Source organism: Meleagris gallopavo, chromosome 7 (genome assembly GCF_000146605.3).
Source record: "Meleagris gallopavo isolate NT-WF06-2002-E0010 breed Aviagen turkey brand Nicholas breeding stock chromosome 7, Turkey_5.1, whole genome shotgun sequence".
Lineage (NCBI taxonomy): Eukaryota > Metazoa > Chordata > Aves > Galliformes > Phasianidae > Meleagris > Meleagris gallopavo.
Window position 1 is genome coordinate 4,668,236 of NC_015017.2, and position 19,223 is coordinate 4,687,458.

General features: G+C 40.8%; 1 protein-coding gene across 1 annotated transcript in view; it reads right to left on the minus strand.

Moving 5' to 3' along the window:
• The window catches only part of UNC80 (unc-80 homolog, NALCN channel complex subunit), a 119,809-nt gene that overhangs the window by 29,946 nt on the left and 70,640 nt on the right, over positions 1-19,223 (minus strand). Inside the window, exons 33-51 of the mRNA XM_031554277.1 lie at positions 19,055-19,186; positions 18,363-18,549; positions 17,649-17,780; positions 17,171-17,314; positions 15,634-15,734; positions 14,751-14,837; positions 13,778-13,961; positions 13,040-13,134; positions 12,052-12,141; positions 11,595-11,696; positions 9,072-9,252; positions 7,638-7,906; positions 6,408-6,542; positions 5,512-5,650; positions 4,321-4,417; positions 3,498-3,668; positions 3,195-3,287; positions 1,206-1,241; positions 680-898 (exon numbers count right to left, since the gene is read on the minus strand). Coding sequence (XP_031410137.1) covers positions 680-898; positions 1,206-1,241; positions 3,195-3,287; positions 3,498-3,668; positions 4,321-4,417; positions 5,512-5,650; positions 6,408-6,542; positions 7,638-7,906; positions 9,072-9,252; positions 11,595-11,696; positions 12,052-12,141; positions 13,040-13,134; positions 13,778-13,961; positions 14,751-14,837; positions 15,634-15,734; positions 17,171-17,314; positions 17,649-17,780; positions 18,363-18,549; positions 19,055-19,186 — 2,594 coding nt within the window. The remainder of the gene's footprint in view (positions 1-679; positions 899-1,205; positions 1,242-3,194; positions 3,288-3,497; positions 3,669-4,320; positions 4,418-5,511; positions 5,651-6,407; positions 6,543-7,637; positions 7,907-9,071; positions 9,253-11,594; positions 11,697-12,051; positions 12,142-13,039; positions 13,135-13,777; positions 13,962-14,750; positions 14,838-15,633; positions 15,735-17,170; positions 17,315-17,648; positions 17,781-18,362; positions 18,550-19,054; positions 19,187-19,223) is intronic.

A 19,223-nucleotide genomic window follows, 5' to 3' on the forward strand; every position in this document is an offset into this window, starting at 1 on the left:
TGGTTACCATGAACAGCAAGCACACAGTTAGCACAGAATGAGGTCCAAACTATTAGAAGCCTCCACTCAGCTCCTTCCTAAGCCACTATGCCACAAAACAATCTACAGTGAGCACCCGACCAGCCTTCTGGGCTCACTGCTGTACCTTTAAAAAAATCTTGTGCTCCTGCTTTATCACACAATGAGGTGTGGTCCTGTAAATGCCTTCTGCCCTATCCTCCCCCATATTCCAGGCATTTATGCCAAATGGTGCAGAGATTATTTTCCCCTTCTCTTTATTTGTTGGCAGCACGTTCTGGTGCAGTGTCCTAGGAGAAGATAAAAGCCCCACACAGCCAGATAGGCAATTTCCTCATCCCTTGCACTAGAGAGGCAGCCTTATCTACTCTGCTCCTCATCATAACTTACTTTGATGTATCAGATGAACCTCCACTTCTGTTTCATCCACTGGAGATGGGGGTCTAAACAAGACCAAAGGTCTTATGAAACCCCTTCATACATGCAAGCAGCATCAGGTACAATCTGAAGAACATCCAAGGCATGCATGGTTCAGAAAGCAACATACAAGCCTACACTAACAGAAAGTGATTCAGTCTTCTTGCTACTGTGGAAAGTTAAGAGCTAAAAGAAGTGAATTCCCCTGAAATGAACAAGTAAAAGCAGAGAGCCTGTAGAATACCTCATGTGTGACTTCACATCCAGCAGTTCCAGAGAGGTGACTCTGGGCTCTCCAGCTAGGTTCTGCAAAATCTTCAGCCTTGGACCACAGTGCTTGTAAAACTCAGTGCAGATATTCAGCAGTGACTCCCGTGGTCTCCTGAACTCCTCTCTAGCAATTCGTTCATCCAGTTCCTCTCGGGGAAGACCTTGGCCCTCCTCAAGTAAATGAAGATTTTCCCTGGAAGATACAAGATGAGAAAAAAAGTGTTGCATGCAAAAGAACAGGTATAAATGCTAAAACATCTCCTGTTTGTTTTGCAGCAGTTGCTTTCACCTGCAATTGAAAATAAAAAATGGTTGCACCTGTAACTAAAGAAAAAAAAAAGGAAAATTACCAGCTGCAAAGCCTTTTAAGAACGAGAAAAATAAACAATCCTTTGCTATCTTCTTCTGAAAAAGGTTGCCTGTCACAGCAACAGTGGGTGGGACCAAGTGAACCTGCAAAGTGCTGCCTCAGATAAGGCTGAGTGAAGATTTTACTGTACCTGATAAAGTGTAGTTTGGCTCCCTGTTCTGGGTACCTGGGAAAACAGAAACAGTGCAGTTGTAAAACAGCAGCTTAGGAGTGCCTAAATTGTGCCTTGCTGCAAGGGGCTGACAACGTTCTAGCCACTCCCCATGGGACAGGATGGTAACTTTTATCACTGGAACCATGTCTACACATAGTTAGTGATGATGCTAAATACTCTTTACCTCCCATCTGGTAGCAAAAAAAAAAAACAGATTGTTATAGTTATTGCCTTCATTATAAAATGAAAAAATAAGGTTTTCAGGTAATTTGACTTAATAATTTTCACTCCTGTGTTTGTTCTCTCATGAAGCCAGAGCTCATTCTGTGGAAAGAGTACCTCAGAGTTTTGTTTTGTTGTCATTTTCTCTTGCTACTTTTGTTGAGAAAGCACTAACAAAGCCTGCACCTCCAGGCTACCATGACCAAGTCTGGAACAGCAACCATTCTATCATTGTGAGACTCATGTTGTTGCTATCAGATGTCTGTTGCAACGATAGCAGAATTAAGAGCAGGAATACTAGAGCAGCTCAGAAATGTTTTTGGATCTGAGACTGAGTGCTTGATAATGAGAAATATCTGGAAATTTAAACCAATATGTTCAAATCACACAGCATTGGGAGTCTCTACTTTGACTGTCAGCAGATATATATTAACTGCTTTCCAAAGTCAGTACACAAACCATATAAATAAGGCACTACTTTCCATTACACCACTACAACCAGGAACATTCAGATCCTGGATTGAAATGCAAATCAGTGTTGGATGCACTGCTGATACTCCAAGCCTGCAAGAAACAGTCTTAAAGAGCAACTAATTGATTCCAGGAGTTACCAACCAAGATGTGTACACTTCACATCTATAAAGTGATAATAACCCTTTGATGATTCATATAAAAAGAGATGTCTATCTCTCTTCAGTACAAAAGAAGACAGGGAACAACTTGGAAAGCATGACTTGCCAAAAATATATTCTTGATTTATAGTCCAGTACAGCCCATGGTACTTTCCTGGCCTACTGACTGTGCACACACCCATTATCTGTTGTTACCAACAAAAGAGAATTTAAGAAGGAATACTCTGCTCTGAAAGAACAGTAACAAGATGTTTCAAGCTCTTGTTCTGTGGCTGTATAAATTGTCCAGTGGCCTTGTTCTCACAGTAGCCTAATCTGAATGGCCAATACAAAAGGAGCAGTATTACAGTCTGCTAGCATCTCCTTCCTTATTCCCTTTGTGCAAAGTTTTTTGTCTTGTTATATTTTTATAAAGAAAGACAAAAATAATTCCAGTCATTCTTCCCTTTTTCTCATATTCTCTGCCATCTTCTCCTTTGCTACATGTAACCCCCAATAAAACAAAACAACAACAGCAAAAAAAAAACCACAAGCCAAAATGGAGGCAAAGGCAATATAAAGAGACCATAGGAAAGGAAAAAAGGCAAAATAAATGGATGAAAATAAAACTAGAGGAGGTGCTAATTTCTGTGAGTCTCAACAGGCATACAGTTTGAGGTTTTATTGCTGCTCAGTCACTCAGAACAAGGCCAGAAGGATCACATCTTTCTGCTACCCAAATGGCCTCTGTCCAGTGGCTCTTTGACAGCAGACTTGAAAGGAAGCAAAGCAGTAAACTGAAGGACATAGTTGCCTTGCCAGTGTACTGCTAGAGTGCAAAGAGGGAAACGAGAAAAGGCTATTAAGGATGAGTGCCTTCTGTTTTGATATTCTGGTCTTCCATTTAGTAACATGGTTTTAAACAAGAATTTACAGTGTTAGAGATTATGGTTATTGTCAGAAATTCAGTTCTGGGCTGTGTGCTCTTTTTATCTGATTGCTTTCTCCCACAATATCTAGAGCACCTCCTCAGACAACTGAGGAAGCACTCAGCGCAGACATTATCTTACTCCAAAAAACCCAGAAAAGCTGCTCAGAAGGACAAGAAAGAAAGAAAAATCCACTCACTTACCTGGTGTTCACACCTGCTGACATGGTGTGGTTAGCTGCTGTAGTTCCTTTATGGCCTTGGTCACATCGACTCATCTGTGGGGCTGTCATAGGCCTAGCAAAGGGAACGTGAGTAACACGCTAAAAACTGTATCTAATAGTGCACTCAAATTCTGCTTGTGGTCTAGTGAAACCTAGCATTAACTTTACCAAGTCTAAACCTCAACCATTATACAAACTAACTCAAATACTGTGAGCTCTTGTTCACCCCTTTTCCCCAGACTGATGAGCAAAAACATTCTAGGACCTGTGAAGTGTGAGTTACCTGGTGAGAACTTCAACACTGTATAAGAGGGCCTGCAGAGAGGTGGCAAGTGCAGCCATAGCAGCAATCTCCTCACGAGCTGCTGTCACAGTCTCCACTTGGGAGGTTTGCCGCTTCAGTTTCTGCAAGTAACAGGGAACCAATGCTTCCAAGACCATCAGCATCTGGAGGCTGGAAAAATAACCATTACTTGGTCTGTTACAAGCTGTCAATCCTGAAACTCTCATCAGGTGGAGGCTTCAGATTTTTTCTGAAGACCCCTGGACCTCCCACTGGCCTGTGATTTCGTTGCTTGTCAGTAGGTAATCAGCCTTGGGCCACAGACACTCTCCTATGAGGGACTTCAGGGAAAAATGAAACAATAATAGAAAATGTCTGAACTTTTCGGTATCCTCTGAATAAGTCATCCATTTGCGGGCGTTCATTTTTCCTTCCAAAAACTCCTTTTTTCTCTGGTTTCTTCTTAGACACTACCCTTTTTGCTTTCCCATCTCTCTGCATCTTCCTGTTCTTTCCAGCTGCCCATTTTTGCCCTCAGGTACCTCTCTGGCAACAGTAGCCTTAAGAACAAAATGTGGCCCCCATCTAGAAATACAGCCTATTTGTTGCTGCTTGGCCTGCCACCCAGATCAGCACTGCTTCCAGCAGCTGGCTAGAATTGGAGCTGGTGCCCTAGGAAATGCATCAACAAGCAGAAGCTTGGCCTCACAGAGAAGCGTAGTGCTTGTGTTGCATTTCTATGTCCTCTGTTTTGATTCCTCATGCCATATGCAACTATTAGGCCTTTTCTGAGTCTGCATAAAACAAGAAAACAGACCAGCACCTTCTAAATGACTCGGGAGCATAGGCCACCACTGTCACACATAGCTTGATGGCTTCACTGATTGAAAAGGTCAAGTCCTCGTTCCCATAGCAGAAGTCTGAGGGAATAAAACAATATGAGAAAATTAGCACACAGACATAACAAATATGAAAAGAGCTAGCACACTCCTTTCTTTTCCCCATTTTCAATTGCTTGTTTCTCATGTTAACACTCGCTAATAAGCTCACGACTTTTGACAAAAATGAACTTGTAAGACAGAATGGTGCTGAACTCCCACTTGAACCAACATCCAAGAGCACAGTGAGAAACAATTCTTAGTAGGTCACTGCTGAGTATAAAGGCCTACAGATGCTACTGCAGTCATGTTTCAAACATTACCCATCACAAGCAAATTCTTAAGCTTATATATGACAAAGACACATGTCAGCTTTAGAGAATTTTTTATCCTTTATCTGCTTTTTCCTAGACGTTTCCACCATACTAAAAACGACATTGATGCACCACTGATGACAGCATCATAAAATTCCAGGATAAAACAAGGCTTTAATACTAAGACCAGTTGATCAAAATCAATGTTATTTAAGGAATGTACAAATTTGAAAATAAGTCAAAGATCCTTATAAAAATCAGACAAAATTATTTCCCCGAAGAGCACACAGCAGCCAAATTCTTAAATGCTGCATTGTATGGCTGACTGCCAAGAGAGACAGTGTCTTGCATACATCACACAGCCATATAAATTCTGCTTTGTAATCAGGACAACTGGCTGCCTGAATGGCATCCATCAGTTATTAGTCATAGTCTGCCCACAGGAGAGGACGTTTTAGTTTCTGCCAGCATGGAACAGAGGAGAGGATGACACTGATCTTGTCAGCATGATATAGTTTATTAGCCATCTTTATTCTTCATCCACACATGATAAAATTCAAAATGCCAGGGGCTAGCTTCAGACTAGTAGGCTCAATGCAGAAAAAGGAGCTTTGGAATAAAATAAATGAAAAATTCCTTTCCTGCAGAAAATATCTAGTGTATGGCGGTAATAAAATCATCCTTAAAAGATTCATGAGGCATAAGAAACAGATATTACTGCACTCGAGTAGAAAAAGAAAAAGAAAATAAGCTGCATCAGATACACGTTTAATCAATAAGCAGCAATACAGAATTACTGAATAAAAGATTCTTTGCTGTTACCTAATGACTTGAGAGGTTTTTCTGCTTTCACCAGCTCTAATATGTCCAAAATGTCTGGAGTATCTCCCTCTAAGGACTGCAGCAGGTCAAACAGGCACTGAGCTGACACTCCTTTGCTGGTTCCGTTGTTCGTAGCATCCTGTTTCAACAACACATGGTTGATTTTCTGAGGGCCTGTGTGCATCCTAGCAATCTTTACAGGAAGTACTGGCAACCCTTTTTGTTGTTTGCCACGTGGAGTTCAGGAGCTTACTGCTCTAAAGCAATAAGCCTTGCCTGATTCAACAGATTGCTGCTATAGTGGAAACATTGCACACAGCTTTACTTGCCATAAAGAGCAGGTCTTTGCTGCCCCGCTAAGAAGGATGTGTGCACTTACAGTGTATGTTAGATTTAACAGTTCCACTTTAAATTACAACTCCATTAATAATTTTTAACTCACTAAAATGTTAAAAATTGATCAGTGAGGATTTCAAAACACGGCTAATCCAGTCTTAGAGCTCATATGTACTAGAACTTGGCAACAAGCTTTCTGTTCATATTACTGCATTCTAAAAAAGAATCTGTTTAAAGAGTTGCAAATCATTTTTGTCCTTTTATAACACGTATTTTTTAATAACACATATTTTTATACACAGATATTTAAAGTGAAACTATATTTACTACCCTACACACCAGTGGCTCATTATCTCAATATGCTGCTCAATCAACTGATGAACAGAAGTGAGAAGAAATAAGATCAGGAAATGGTTCTGTGTAGCACCAACTGCATTAAGTATGTGTTCAATCTGAACGGTGCTGATGCTCCAGCTGTTTTCTCTTTCTGATTTCTGATGGAAGGCTGGCTGCAGACACAGGCTTCCCCACACCAAGCCTAGGGAATGGTTTCTACTCACAGGGAACTCCAGCAGAGGGGCGACACTTGCAAACAGCTGCAGAATGAAGGGCTTGCGATGCAGAACATAGAACTGGCGGCATGCAAACTCTATGGCTTGGCGTAACTGTGGGTTGCTTTCATAGTCAGCATATACCTAAACAAACATAAAATGACGTTACTCCAGTGGAAGGGTTCTTCAACTCCTAACCTCAGCTGCCATCAACCACAGCCTGATTACAAGTCAGGAATGTTGCTGCTTGGAGAAACAGAATTATTCCATGTATCTTTCACAAGATACAATTCTCTATAGTCAACTCCAGAATGTTATATGATATGTTTCCTTTTTCTTTTTTATCCTTCAATAGAAACACTTGATTGATACTTAGCTTCAGAGCTAGAACAAGTCTAATATTCTGTCCTGCAGAAGTGCTACTGAATCAGCTGTCTTCCATTCTATACATTCATGCAGCTGATTATTCCTAATCAAGAACCTACAACAGTCCAGCCTGATCAACATTATCTGTTGTTTTTTTTTTCTTTTTCTATATTCAGACTGCATCTCCAGTTTGCCAAGACAATTTGAACTCCTCAACTATCATTCAATATACTGACAGTTCCGTCCACTTTAAAGACATTTCAAGCTTTCTAGAGTGGCATTTCCTTCAGAGCTGGCCACTGAATATGATGCCAAAGAATTGGGATTTATTTCTCAGAGATATATAAACAGCATACATTGCTAGGAACAGTTTGACTGTGCTTCCTTCTTTTGCCCATTTCAATTGCCTGTCTGCACATCCCTGCTGGTACAAATATTTGGGAGGTTTGGAGCAGAGACAGTCAGAATTTTCTTGAGCTTTGCCAGATGTAATGCTGAAATTTTATGGTAATGCAAAATTCACATTACAGCACATGTTTCTTGGAGGTTTCTAAAAATGTCTGTGTTAGACCTCTGCAGAAATGTACTCTGTTAGTGGGCTAGTAGGCTGAAGTATATCCACATTTTTAGTACAACCAAGTACAAAGGGAAATGGCTAACAATATATTAATTCCACCAAGAAAAGTGGAAGAACCTGCAGGCATCTCCAGTGGAAATAACAATTCCTTGTAACTTCTTTTGGATAAATGCAACAGCTCTCACAGAGCTGTGACAATGTAAGGAAATTTTCAAGTTTATTCATTAACAGTCAGTTCTACAACAAAGTACTCATTCTGTAAGTCTTCCCTTGTATTTTTCATGGAAATAGCTCACCTGCAACATGCTGGGGAGCACCCACTGGTACCCACTGAGGGAGAAGAGGTGGTTAAAGTGCACAGCTGTGTTGATGACTGTGGCGGCATACTGCCTCAGCAAGGCACTGTCTTCAGGGTGCAGGATCAGGGCACCATTGAAGACATTCAAGAAGAGCATGATCTCATCCCCCCAGGGGAACTCGCTAGGCATGCCAAGGAACATCTCTTCCAGCAGCTTAATCCACAAGCTTTTCTGAAGAGTGTCAAGACCAAAGAGCTCTTTTCCAGCTGTGGGGGAGAAAAGGCAAGAGCAATCAACTCTGTCTATAATGGCCAGCCTCACAACACAAAAGGTTTTTCCAGAGAGTCCTCACACAAACAATGACCCTAGTTCTGCCTTTTTGAAATGAGTTCATCCATTCTGCACTTCTGCAAGTGCCTACAGGGCTTAAACCAATCTCAGCTGAAAACAAGACACACGAAGACTGATTAATGAGTATCACACAGCTCATTAAACTTGCTTCCCACAGTTGGAAATTCTCTTCTTTAAATGTGAAAGAAGATCTGAGCTGAATCTTAATCTTTTAGGTGTAGCAGACATTACAAGATAATGATGCATATTTACAATAATGCTTCTGAAAGCAAGTGTCTTTAGGGTCTGTTACAGAACAGATCAGCAATTATCACACTGAAACAGTGGTCTTTTTAATTCTCAAGTCAGCCTGGAAACCCTACTTGACTTTCACAGCAAAGTTCCTAAAGAGAGATCTGCTTCTATATCTCTGCTGCAGCATTTGTCCAATCTTCATTTAAAATCCATTGCTTTCACAATGTGGATTTTGTGCTCTGTGAGGTCTCACACAATTTTTCTGATGTTTCAGTTTGAAAACACAGACCCAATGACAAGATGCTACTGTGGAGCATGCTGGCAAATAAAGCTCTAAAATCAAGGTTCAGAGAAATCAGTGTAAAGACTTCCATGAGTTACAGAAAAACTTGGGCTAGATGAGACAGACAGAGATCCCTTTCTCAGGCAAGGTGAACTTCAAAATTAATGGGAGTTCTTGAAACTGAAGAAGCTCAGGTTCCTTCACCTCTCCTCATAAGACAAGTCCCCTGGCTCCCTAACTGTGACAGGGGCCCTCTCCTAGACTCAGCCTAGTTTGTGAAAAACTTCTGTGTTCTGGTGAGTACACAGCTGGACACAATTCTGGCCATAGCCTCATGCATAATTTTAATACATGATTATATTCCTGTTTATGTTCAAAGAAAGTAGCTTTGTCTGGAGGTGTTTAACGCAGCAAAGCCCTTTCCACTGTTACGCTTATAACCAACAGCTATGTATCATTTTCTCTAGGAGGATATTTATGAGTTTCCAGCTACAAGCTTGTGTTTCTACATAAACCTTCTGAGCTGTACACGACCACCAAAGAAAGCCATCAAAAAGCCATACCTTGGGGATCACTGAAGAGAGAGAACTCAGCATCAATGGCATTTCGGGGAAATGAAGGCAAACGGAGGAGGTCTTCCTGAAGCATTGATACGTGCGACTGCTTGTGGGCAGTAGGGATTTTCTGTGTCAATGATATGAGGAACAACACCCGCCCCACCTCTTCTAGTTTGCGAGTGAACACCTGAAAAAGAAACAAGAATCAGAATCAGTCTAATCAAAAAGCTCTTGTGTATATGCACATACACTTTTCTAGGTTAGCTTGCACAGCCTTCTCTGATGAGAGAGAAGTAGCACTCATGGTTGACAGGAATTTGATGAAATTCGAAGTGCAAGTACTGTGCCCTTCTGCAGAATTTGTATGACCAGTGTTTTTTAGTTCCATTCAGCATAGATGGACTGCGTTTGTAAACAGGTTTTAACTCTTTCCATTCAGTGTTGTAGAGGACCATGTGTGGTTGTCAAACACTTTCTAAATTTGCAATGCAGCCTTTTGTAGATCAGTGTAAATGTAAATTTTGCCTGTGTGAGTCTCAAGGTGATCAGAGGCAAAACAACTCCAAACTGAAAGCCATACATTTGCACTTACTCTCTGCAAGGTCTTAGAGAATAGGCAACACTATGTTGGGATGACCATCTTCCTTCTGGATTGACGCTGGAACTTGTCTGGCTATTGCAAATGCATGTAGGGTTCCAAGAGAAAAGTAATCATAAAACAAGGCAGATCAAATTCTCAACTACTGTAAACCAGCGAAGTCCTGCCAACTTTGATGATGAATTCTGGTTTACACCAGCTGAGAAACTGAGTTCCATTCTACCAGCCTCTTTTGAACTTCTGAGGGGTAGGACTAATCAGGCTATTTTATTTTGATTCTAATAGCAACCATAAGGCAGACCTATGCTCAGCAGTAGAAGCAACAGTCTTTGGAAGCAGTTTCTAGACAGCTTTCAGCTTCTGGGTTGAAGCCAAAACTCAGAGCACGTGGCTCAACATGGGACAAAGCTCAGCTTCCCACATCCTGCAGTCACTAAGACCTTGCTCTTATGTGCACTCATTCTAGAATGGAGTGTTCAAACAGTACAACTTCTGCATGGATTGCTGCCTGGTAGATAGACTCCACAGTGCTGCTTTCTTTCCCAGAGATAGATGTTGTCCAGCACCTTGCTGCATGACTACAGAGAGGCTGGCAGATGCTTGATGTACATTTTACCTTGGAAATATGTTGTCTTCCAAGTGGTCTAAATAGAAAACTATGGAATGTAAAATAATGCCCTGAGAAATCTGGACAGGCCATTCTAATGTTTTTGGGTCACACAGAACATAAAAAGCCCTGGTGTATGGAACACAACTTCTAGAACCACAGTGAGAATAATTTCTCACAGTGAAGCAACTAAAACAATTTGATGTGATTTTCAAATTTTTATAGATTTTCTACTGACATTTGCAGCACGTGAGATATTTCCCTGTTCTGTACAATACACACATGAGATGGCATTAATAAAGCTTCCCATTATTTTAGCAGCTAGTTTCTCTAAAGCAGCTTCATATTTAATTTTTATAATAATTCCTGATCATATTTTCCTGTTTGCATGCTCACATTACCAAGGATGCAACTACAGCAGCTGCTTTGTGTCTAGAATTATAAGTCCATTAGAACTTTTAAGAATTTAACCACATTCCCCTTCCTTTTTATTTCCTGCTTAGTATCATCTTTGCAGATACAGCTAGAGCGACTTTTCCCTAAGTATTCAGATGTGTACTGCTGAGAAAACTTTGCTTTTGTGGAGAAAAAAAGCATGAGGCTTTCTACAGGCAGAGTGAACTCAATACTGCTGCCTTGCTGTCTAAGGAAATAATACTCTCAGCAAGCTGCAGCACATTAAAAGCACTGTTCTCTCCTTTAGTTCCTGTAGAGAACTCCTGGGAGCTACAGAGCATTAGCAAGATAGACACATTATCAGGTCATGAGGCTGTAAAAATGGAGAAGACAGTGTCCTTCCAAGGGCAGAGACTCCCCTGAGGAAACAACTGCTGCTTCAGTGTCACTAGTGGTGGCTGTACTAAAAGACTTATATTTGAGAGCAAGACAAGGAGAGACAAGTAACATTCTTTGCAGTGAGAGGACAGACAGCAAGGTAGAACAGATATTGTCTGATCCGCGGCCAGATGCACTCATGAAGAAAAGGTTCTGAAAGAGTCAGAGGTCATGTTTAAGAAGGCAATAAGCATCTTTTAAAGCTGAGTCAATTGAAGTTGTTCTGACCAAGAGTAGGAGAATGCAAAATGATTCACCTAAAAGAAGCTGGATGGAGAGAGGGGGAAAAAATTCACATTCATATTTTTTGGCTCTCCTTAAAATACCATACACCTGTTAAACGGCACCAAGACAGATTTCATGCCAACTATTGCTTCTCCAGCAGAGCTCTCTATCTGCATGCAGTATGAGTGGAAGCCTTTAAAGGGGAAGGAAAGTTTTATCTACAGGAATTGTTTATGGGCAGAGGTGTTTAGTGACAGTAAGATACCTGCTTTTGAATGAGCTCTTGACCCTTTTCCGGATGCATTTGCACCAGGTTGAGCTGGGGAGAAACTGACCTCCGGAAAGGATAAATGTCACGAACATAGGTCTGCCAGGAAAGAAACAGTGAATTTTAAACAAATGCAAATGCAATCATTAGAACAGAATGTAAGGTCCTTTTTTCATCCTTTCTGAAGATTTTGGGCAGGGCATAAACAAAAGAAATATTTGCTCTCTTTCTTTTCTGAGGAAGCGGGACATAATGACTTAAGAGCCAAGGGACTCCACTTCTGCCACTTCATTCTTCTGTCAGACTCCAATCTTTTACAACACATAACTGAATACCAGAGATGTCGTGCCTGCAGGACACAATTCTGCTTATGGTTCCTTGTTCCCCTTCAGATAACCCTGATGTTTATAAGGGATGAGATAGCTAAGTTATCTGTACTTGACCTTTGCCTTACCTTATTGTAATGAATAAGATTCCATCGCTTATCCATTAAAAAGTAATGAGAAGACTGTGTTTCAGGTATGTTAAAAAATTCCAGACACTCCTGAAAAGAAGAGAAACTTTTTGTTACTTGTTAGCTGCCTTGTACAAACACCTCAATATCTAAAAGGAGAATATCCTGTTAATAATGTATACAGGCACAGATCTGAATGTCTGTCAACCTTATAGGCTCTGTGACTCCTTTCACATTAATTCTTCATTCTTGTTTTATCCATAAAGTACATTGGTATGTTGACAACAATCAAGGTAAACTGATATCACAGTCCTGAATATTGACGTTATTTATTTTGAGGTCCTCATACTGCATGTATTTGTCTGGTCATATTACCCATACGGGCATTGTAGCTTCTATTTACATGCTACTTTTTTTTTATCAAGTTTTAGAGATAGGGGATGTACAGAGACACTACAGTTCAGACCCTTTAAAGCACTGAGGTGCATGATTCCCATTAAAACTTAATGTAGTTGGACAAATCAGAGGTTTCTACAGGTCTTTTTCTTATATAGTTTGGTTAAGTTAAGCCTGGAAATAATTGGCATAAAAGCGAACTGACCTCACATCTCCTAAATCCTAACATATCATAATGGCTACCAAATCATCATTTCTACTCTTTCTGATCCTAATCATTCTCTTCAGTGTTGATAAAATAAAAGTCACTTCAATTACTTCTGTATTTAGCCAAGGGATAACAAGCTGCAATGTATTCAAACCTATTTGCATTTGTGGGGTTTTGGCTGGCTGTGATGTCAGCACACTTCTATTACCCTTTAAGATAGGATTCTGAACTCATGCTACCAAGATTTCCTCATATGGACACAGAAATGTTTGTCACAGCAAATGTGACACTAAATCAGGAAGCTCAGGCAGAATGTATTGCTGGCATCCAGGTATGGCAAGTAAAAAAAACATTAAACAGTCCATTCAGTTCAAAAAAACTCACCTTCAGAAGAGCCTCAAACTGTGTATCTTCATGGACTGGTAACTGAGTTGGTATGTCACACTCATTCTGTCCATGCACAACAAGGGTCTTTGTGCCTGAAAAAGGAAAACGCAGTTGCATTCTCCCTGGTCTCTTTAATGAACTCCATTTCAAAAGACTGCCATGTAGGAAAAGTAACAGTTTAAATTAATTCCTGGGCAGACAGACAATGCCAGTCCTGCTTGGAACGGGTTATGTGGTGATAGCATAGGCTCACAATTCTACAGTTAATGAGAAATTGATCTGTTCCTAAAACAGGGAGCTGGCAACTTTAGCAGCGACAACTCTGGGAAAGGAACAGGCCTGAAATGTTGAATGTGTTTTTCACCAAGAAATTTCTTGCCTCACTCATGAGGTCCTAAGCTCACCACACACTCTTCTGGGGCTTTCACAAGACTTAAATGAGAGGTTACATTTTACAATAATCATCCTGCCAGCTTTTCACAGCTCAATTGGCATAAAGTTCTGAGTCAAAAAGACTGTTCTTATTCATTTCGTTTGTTTCTTTCAGAGCTCTTAAAGTAGCCTTCTGAATCTTGAGGAATAAGAGGTAGAACTTACTGACTGAATCCTGAGCTCAAGCAAAAGTGACTTACGCAGCCATTCAGAGCAGGTCTAATGCAGCACTGGCAGACCTATTTTTTGGTAGGAACATGTGAACTTGGAAGTGAAAGAAGCTTAAAGATTCATTTTTTATACCTGGCATTGAGGCAGTCACCAGCAGTTTCACTTCACATTGTTCCTTCTTCATAGTCTGTTTGAGATCTTTGAAAAAAAGCCCTTCAACATAACCCACCACTTCCCAGAGGAAGGTTAGCGTGGCAGAAATGGCATCCATGCCCCATTCACATGGAGTGCGTACAAAATACATGATCAGTCCTACCTGCAAGTAATGAGTAAGAGGAGGATCAGATAATATACACTCTAACTGTGTAGGGCATTCCATAAACACAGAACAAGAACATGGTTCTTCTGTCTCTCCTCACTCAGAGGACAAACTCTAAATTAAAATTGTATCCTGAAAGTTTATACATAATACAGAACAATTTGCTTCTACTATTCTTTCTTTTCCTGTAGAGGATGAGGAGTGGGGGGAAAAAGTGCAATTGCGACCCAGTCTTAAAAGCCATTCTGAATGAGGAAAATGGAGAACTTGTCCATTATAAGACTCCATGTACCTTCTGCTTCTATGTGCCACACAGACACCAGACAAACACTGGAAGGCTCCTAGAGTTGTATATATCTTGTCTGTTTTTTCAGCACTTAATCAAAAGAACTCCAACAAATGCATTTTCTATGACTACGAAAGAAGCTTATAATTTATTCCAATGAGACCATTCACAACCAAAGCACTTTCTGAATGAAAATTAAGTAAAATAATAAATGATTTCTGCCTCCTGTTTGTCTAAAATTCATCATTACTGACTCAACTCAGAAATTCAGGACAGGGAGTGTAGGGAGTTAATAAAAAGCTAAAGATTCCTTCTCCTCTCCCTTTAAGGAATGAAAGGCTGGTATAAGTAATTTGCATCTAGAGCCAGAAGCAGATATGACCTATAAACGAATAGTTACAGACCATTTATCTCCTTGCAGATTGTGGCATTAACTTCCTAAGACACATACAGACAGAGGTAAGATTATGGGCTGCACAGTCGACCCCCAAGCTACTTACCAAGTAATTAAAGAGGATATGAGATGTCTGCGCAGGAAAGTCCCCAATATTCAACAAAAGCTTCCTTAACATATACATTAGTTCATCCTGGAAAAAGAGCAAATGCTTTTTCTTTCCATCACAAAATAGAAAATGGATTTCTGCCTTTTGTCTTCCCTAGCTTTGTTCACTTCCATTTTTTTTTTTATCCCTTTGCTCAGCTCTGTCTGTTGGTGCATGAAATAGAACTCTCTGCTTGTGACTGCTCTTATATTTCCCAAAATAAGACCCAAGGCACAGCACCAAGGCCAATGTCTGCCTTTTCCATCAGAGAAAGGACATTACTGTCACTTATCCTGACTGTATTATCCTGATTCTGCACTCTTCTCCCTGTGATTATACTAACTATTGCTTATTACGACAAATGGTTACCTAGTTAAATTTTACAGAGATGTTGTGAAATCCAGCACAGCTCAACTCAGCAGTTGTGGTTGCTAGATAGGAGATGGGGGACGAATCTAACTTTCCTTTCTTAAGCTTAAGGTGGGAAGAAAGCAATAAGGGAGTTTCACAGTCTGCCAAGGACAGGCAGACTGAGAGACAATGCCACTTCCACATTTGAGAGAAAACGGAACAGGGTGGCATGGGTGGAGGTAATATCTTTGATAGAAAGGGTTGTGCTTCATTAAGCATCTGTTCAAGGCTAACTTAGAACAAGCCACATCCTTAGTGGTAGTAAATGAGCCGTGTCCCATTTACATCAATGACCAGAAACTGAAGCCAAATGAAGATTTTGAGCAGCAAATCTACTTCTCCAGTCACTGCCCACAGAGGGATTCTGCTTGCAGCTGTGCACCCCTGCTCTAAACAATACATAAGTCTGCTGGAGAGAGAAGATGCTTACCTGCCGGTTGCTTATTGTCAGCTTCTCAAGGAAATGGCGCAGAACTGTAGAGGGATCTTCAATTAAGCAGTTCCACAGGACCTGCTGAGCAACAGCACTCACTATGAAAAAAGAAAACATCGTCAGAACTCTCTCCCTTGGAAAAGCCTTGAAATGGTGCACTTAAACGCAAATGTTCCTAACCTACTACATTTATCATTTTTGTACAGAAATACACAGGAGTTACTTTGAGGTACAAGGACTCCGGCTCACCACTGCAGTCATTTCAAGCAATAATGACAAGTCTAACACTTGAACCTTCCCTAGGTTCTGGTGACAGGACAGGTAGCACTTCACCACTGTGATCAGGGAAATAACTGTTTGGATTCACAACTCCAGATGAGCAAACAAGCCAACTAAAAAAATTATTTTGTTTGTACATGGAAACCGCACTTCATGGTGATTCATGGAGTGACTTTATGTGGTATTAATGGACAACATTAGATGGTCAGCAGGGGATCGTGCTGATTATCAACTCCCCAAAGTGTAATTAATTGTAACCTTGTGAAGATGAACAACATGAGAGAATTACTCATTGTTTTGTTTTCAGTACTCATTTCTTGATCACAAAACACACTAATTCAGTGACTGACTATACCCACTCAAAACTAAAAAAAAGCAAATGTCATAAAGTTATGTTTGCAATCAGTTAACATTATGAGTGACAAGAAAGGAAGGACAGAAGTCCACCATCTCTAAACATTTAAGAGAAAGAAATATAGAAGGATCTATTATTACTTTACAAATAAATCACAGACCATAAAGCAAATATTAGAGTTGTGTATAATTGTTTTTCTATTTGTCATAGGATCAAAGAAATAATGCTTAGACCTCTGGAGGTCTCTAGTTAAAGCCCTGCTTGGAGCAGGACTGTCACCAGCATTACATTATGTCAACTGTGGCTTTGTCTAGACAAGACAAAGCCTGCTGTGGATGGAGATGAATGGAGATTCCAATGAGACTGCACTATGCCCCTAGTAGAGAATTTATTTTCTAATTTGCATCTTGAACTTCCCAAGTTGCAGCTTATATAGCAGCATTCCTCTAGCTGTTTGTTTCCTTTTTGTCACACAAAACAAGCTCAGCTTCATAGTTGGTTCTCACAAAACACGTTTTAGAGCTCTCTCTGTTCTGGTATCTCATCTCACTAGATTCCTTCCAGCTTCTCAACATCTTCATAGAACTGGGGGCTTTTTAGGGCCCCCCAAAATATCAACAAACCTTCAAGATCTAACAACAAATGAAAAAAAAAAATGTTGCTCATCCATTAGTGAATACTTTGTGAGAACTGGTTACTCACAAGGTTTGTAACAAATATATGCACTCATGACAATATATAGCAAATACTACTTCTACGAAAAATGAACTGTGAGCAAATACAAGGTTGTATTACTTCTTTCACTCTATTATGGCACCTAACATACGTAAACATTGTAATTACTGGCAGGTTCTGCCACTCCTAATCAAGAAAGACTTGAAATGTAATCTAGGTCAGTACCAGCTACTCCATCCTCCCGGACTTCCCCATCTTCCATCAAATGGACAATGGGGAGTACTGCTGCACAGATGCATGCTGGAAACACAGCTTGAGGTGGTTGTGGCACGTGATGGTTTGGAGTATGCTCTGTAGTATGTTCTTCATCTGGAGTACAAAGAAGATCAGAAGGTGAGTGTTTGTGAACGAGCTGTGACATTATACAGGCAGGTTAGATAGATGTTTGTGTTAGGTGCTGTATAAACAGAACAAAATGGCAGGCTATCTGATCACTGTGCATGCACAACAAGCTTACTACTATCTCCAAGAAAAACTGAGTCTCCAGTCAACTTTCTGACCAAGAATTTTAATTAGCTTATTATAAATTGGTTCAAGCCCGGGAATACATTCAGCAAAACATAATGCTATCAGTTTTATTGATTAACAGGTTTCCAGTAAATGAAATTCTAGGAAAGGATACACCACAGTGAATTCAACCTACCTTCTGCACTGACTGCTGACCGCACTGACCAGACAGAGCCACGACGGAAAGAGTAGTTCCTATGAGATGTACTGGAGGTGCAGGAAGGACTCACAGAGAGACGGCGGGAGGCCAGGTTGGCAACTTCTTCTACTGACAAAGAGAATGGGAAATGTCAGTCCAAATCCAGCTGACAGACTTCAGGGACCTTTGAAAAGGAGAGCACTTGCAACCAAACTGGAACACTGAAAATTCAAGTCAGGTAACACTCAGAACAACTTAAGACTTATGAAGATCAGGTAAGTACTTTACTCATGCTTTGGGAAGCAGCTAAGCACTGATCCGTAAGTGCGCGGTGACTTGGTGAGTCATATTTTAACTGAGGTGTCTATATTCCTCTCTTTATGTACATCCTATTACCCATCTTTGTTCCTAGTTTCTTAGTTCTTCAGAAGTTCTTAGTTCTAGGTTCTTAGTTTTACTGAGAACTGCAAATTCTGCACACGTCTCCAAGACGTATCTAGATCCAGTGGTTGTTCACCACCTTTCTAGAGATATTAAAATGATTCAGTGCTAGTACTTGTCCAGTCTCTAAAGTGGTAACCATACCAAAGCAGGGACTTTGCTACTACTAACAACGGGTTTTTCTTGGACATCACATCCCTAAGCTATGCTGTATGTTGGTAGCAGGTGCTCTCAGTTTCCTGGAAGGCAGTTTCTGGCCCTGCGGCACACCTTCTTCTTCCTGCTCTGAGCTTGGTGTGCAGGTTGGCTCATAGCAGGCCTCCTGAGTGATGGGGATAGCAGTGATGAGACTGGCTTCCCGACCCAAGCGCTTCTTCTCTTCCTCCTGCTGCAGGTTCTTCAGGATGTGCTCTGCTCGCTGATGGGAACGAGACACTGCTCTGGCTGAAAATGACTTCTGTTAGGAAGAAGAGAGAAGAGACATAACTCGACACTGTTAGTTATGATACACATATTCTGTGTGTTCCACCAGGGTCCTTAATGATATTCAGCAACTCAGTTTCTAAATACAAATCAAACTTGTACTAGCTGAACAGATGCACCAGGAGCTACATCTATAATAAGCCTCTTCTGTGACACCACACAAAACAGGACAGAAGACTGGAAAACAGTTTGAGTGAACTTATCCTTTGGAGAGATAGCAACTGTGCTCCTAAGATCTGAGTTACTGTCTCCTGTGGGCATATGATGTACAGCACAGCATCTCCTTGATCAAACAGACAGAAAAATCTTATGTCCACATAGAATATTCTGTGCCCTACATGGACAATGTATTCACTAGATCTTCTCCAGCTAAGGACAACAAGAAAACCTAAGAGTTGAGTCTGCACCTTCAGGCTTCAGTTTCGCCCAGGCCCTTACTGAGAAACTATAATGCTCGCTCTCATGACATCTTTGCTTACCGACTGGTCTTCATTGATGGGATCTTGCACGCTCCCACTGCACTGAGGGACCCAGGGAGGATCAAACATTGGCACAGAGGGCATCCCCAGAACAGGAGAAGGCAAAGTGAAGTTTATACTTGGAGGAGGGATCTAAACAAAACCACAAAGTTTGTTACAGCACACAAAT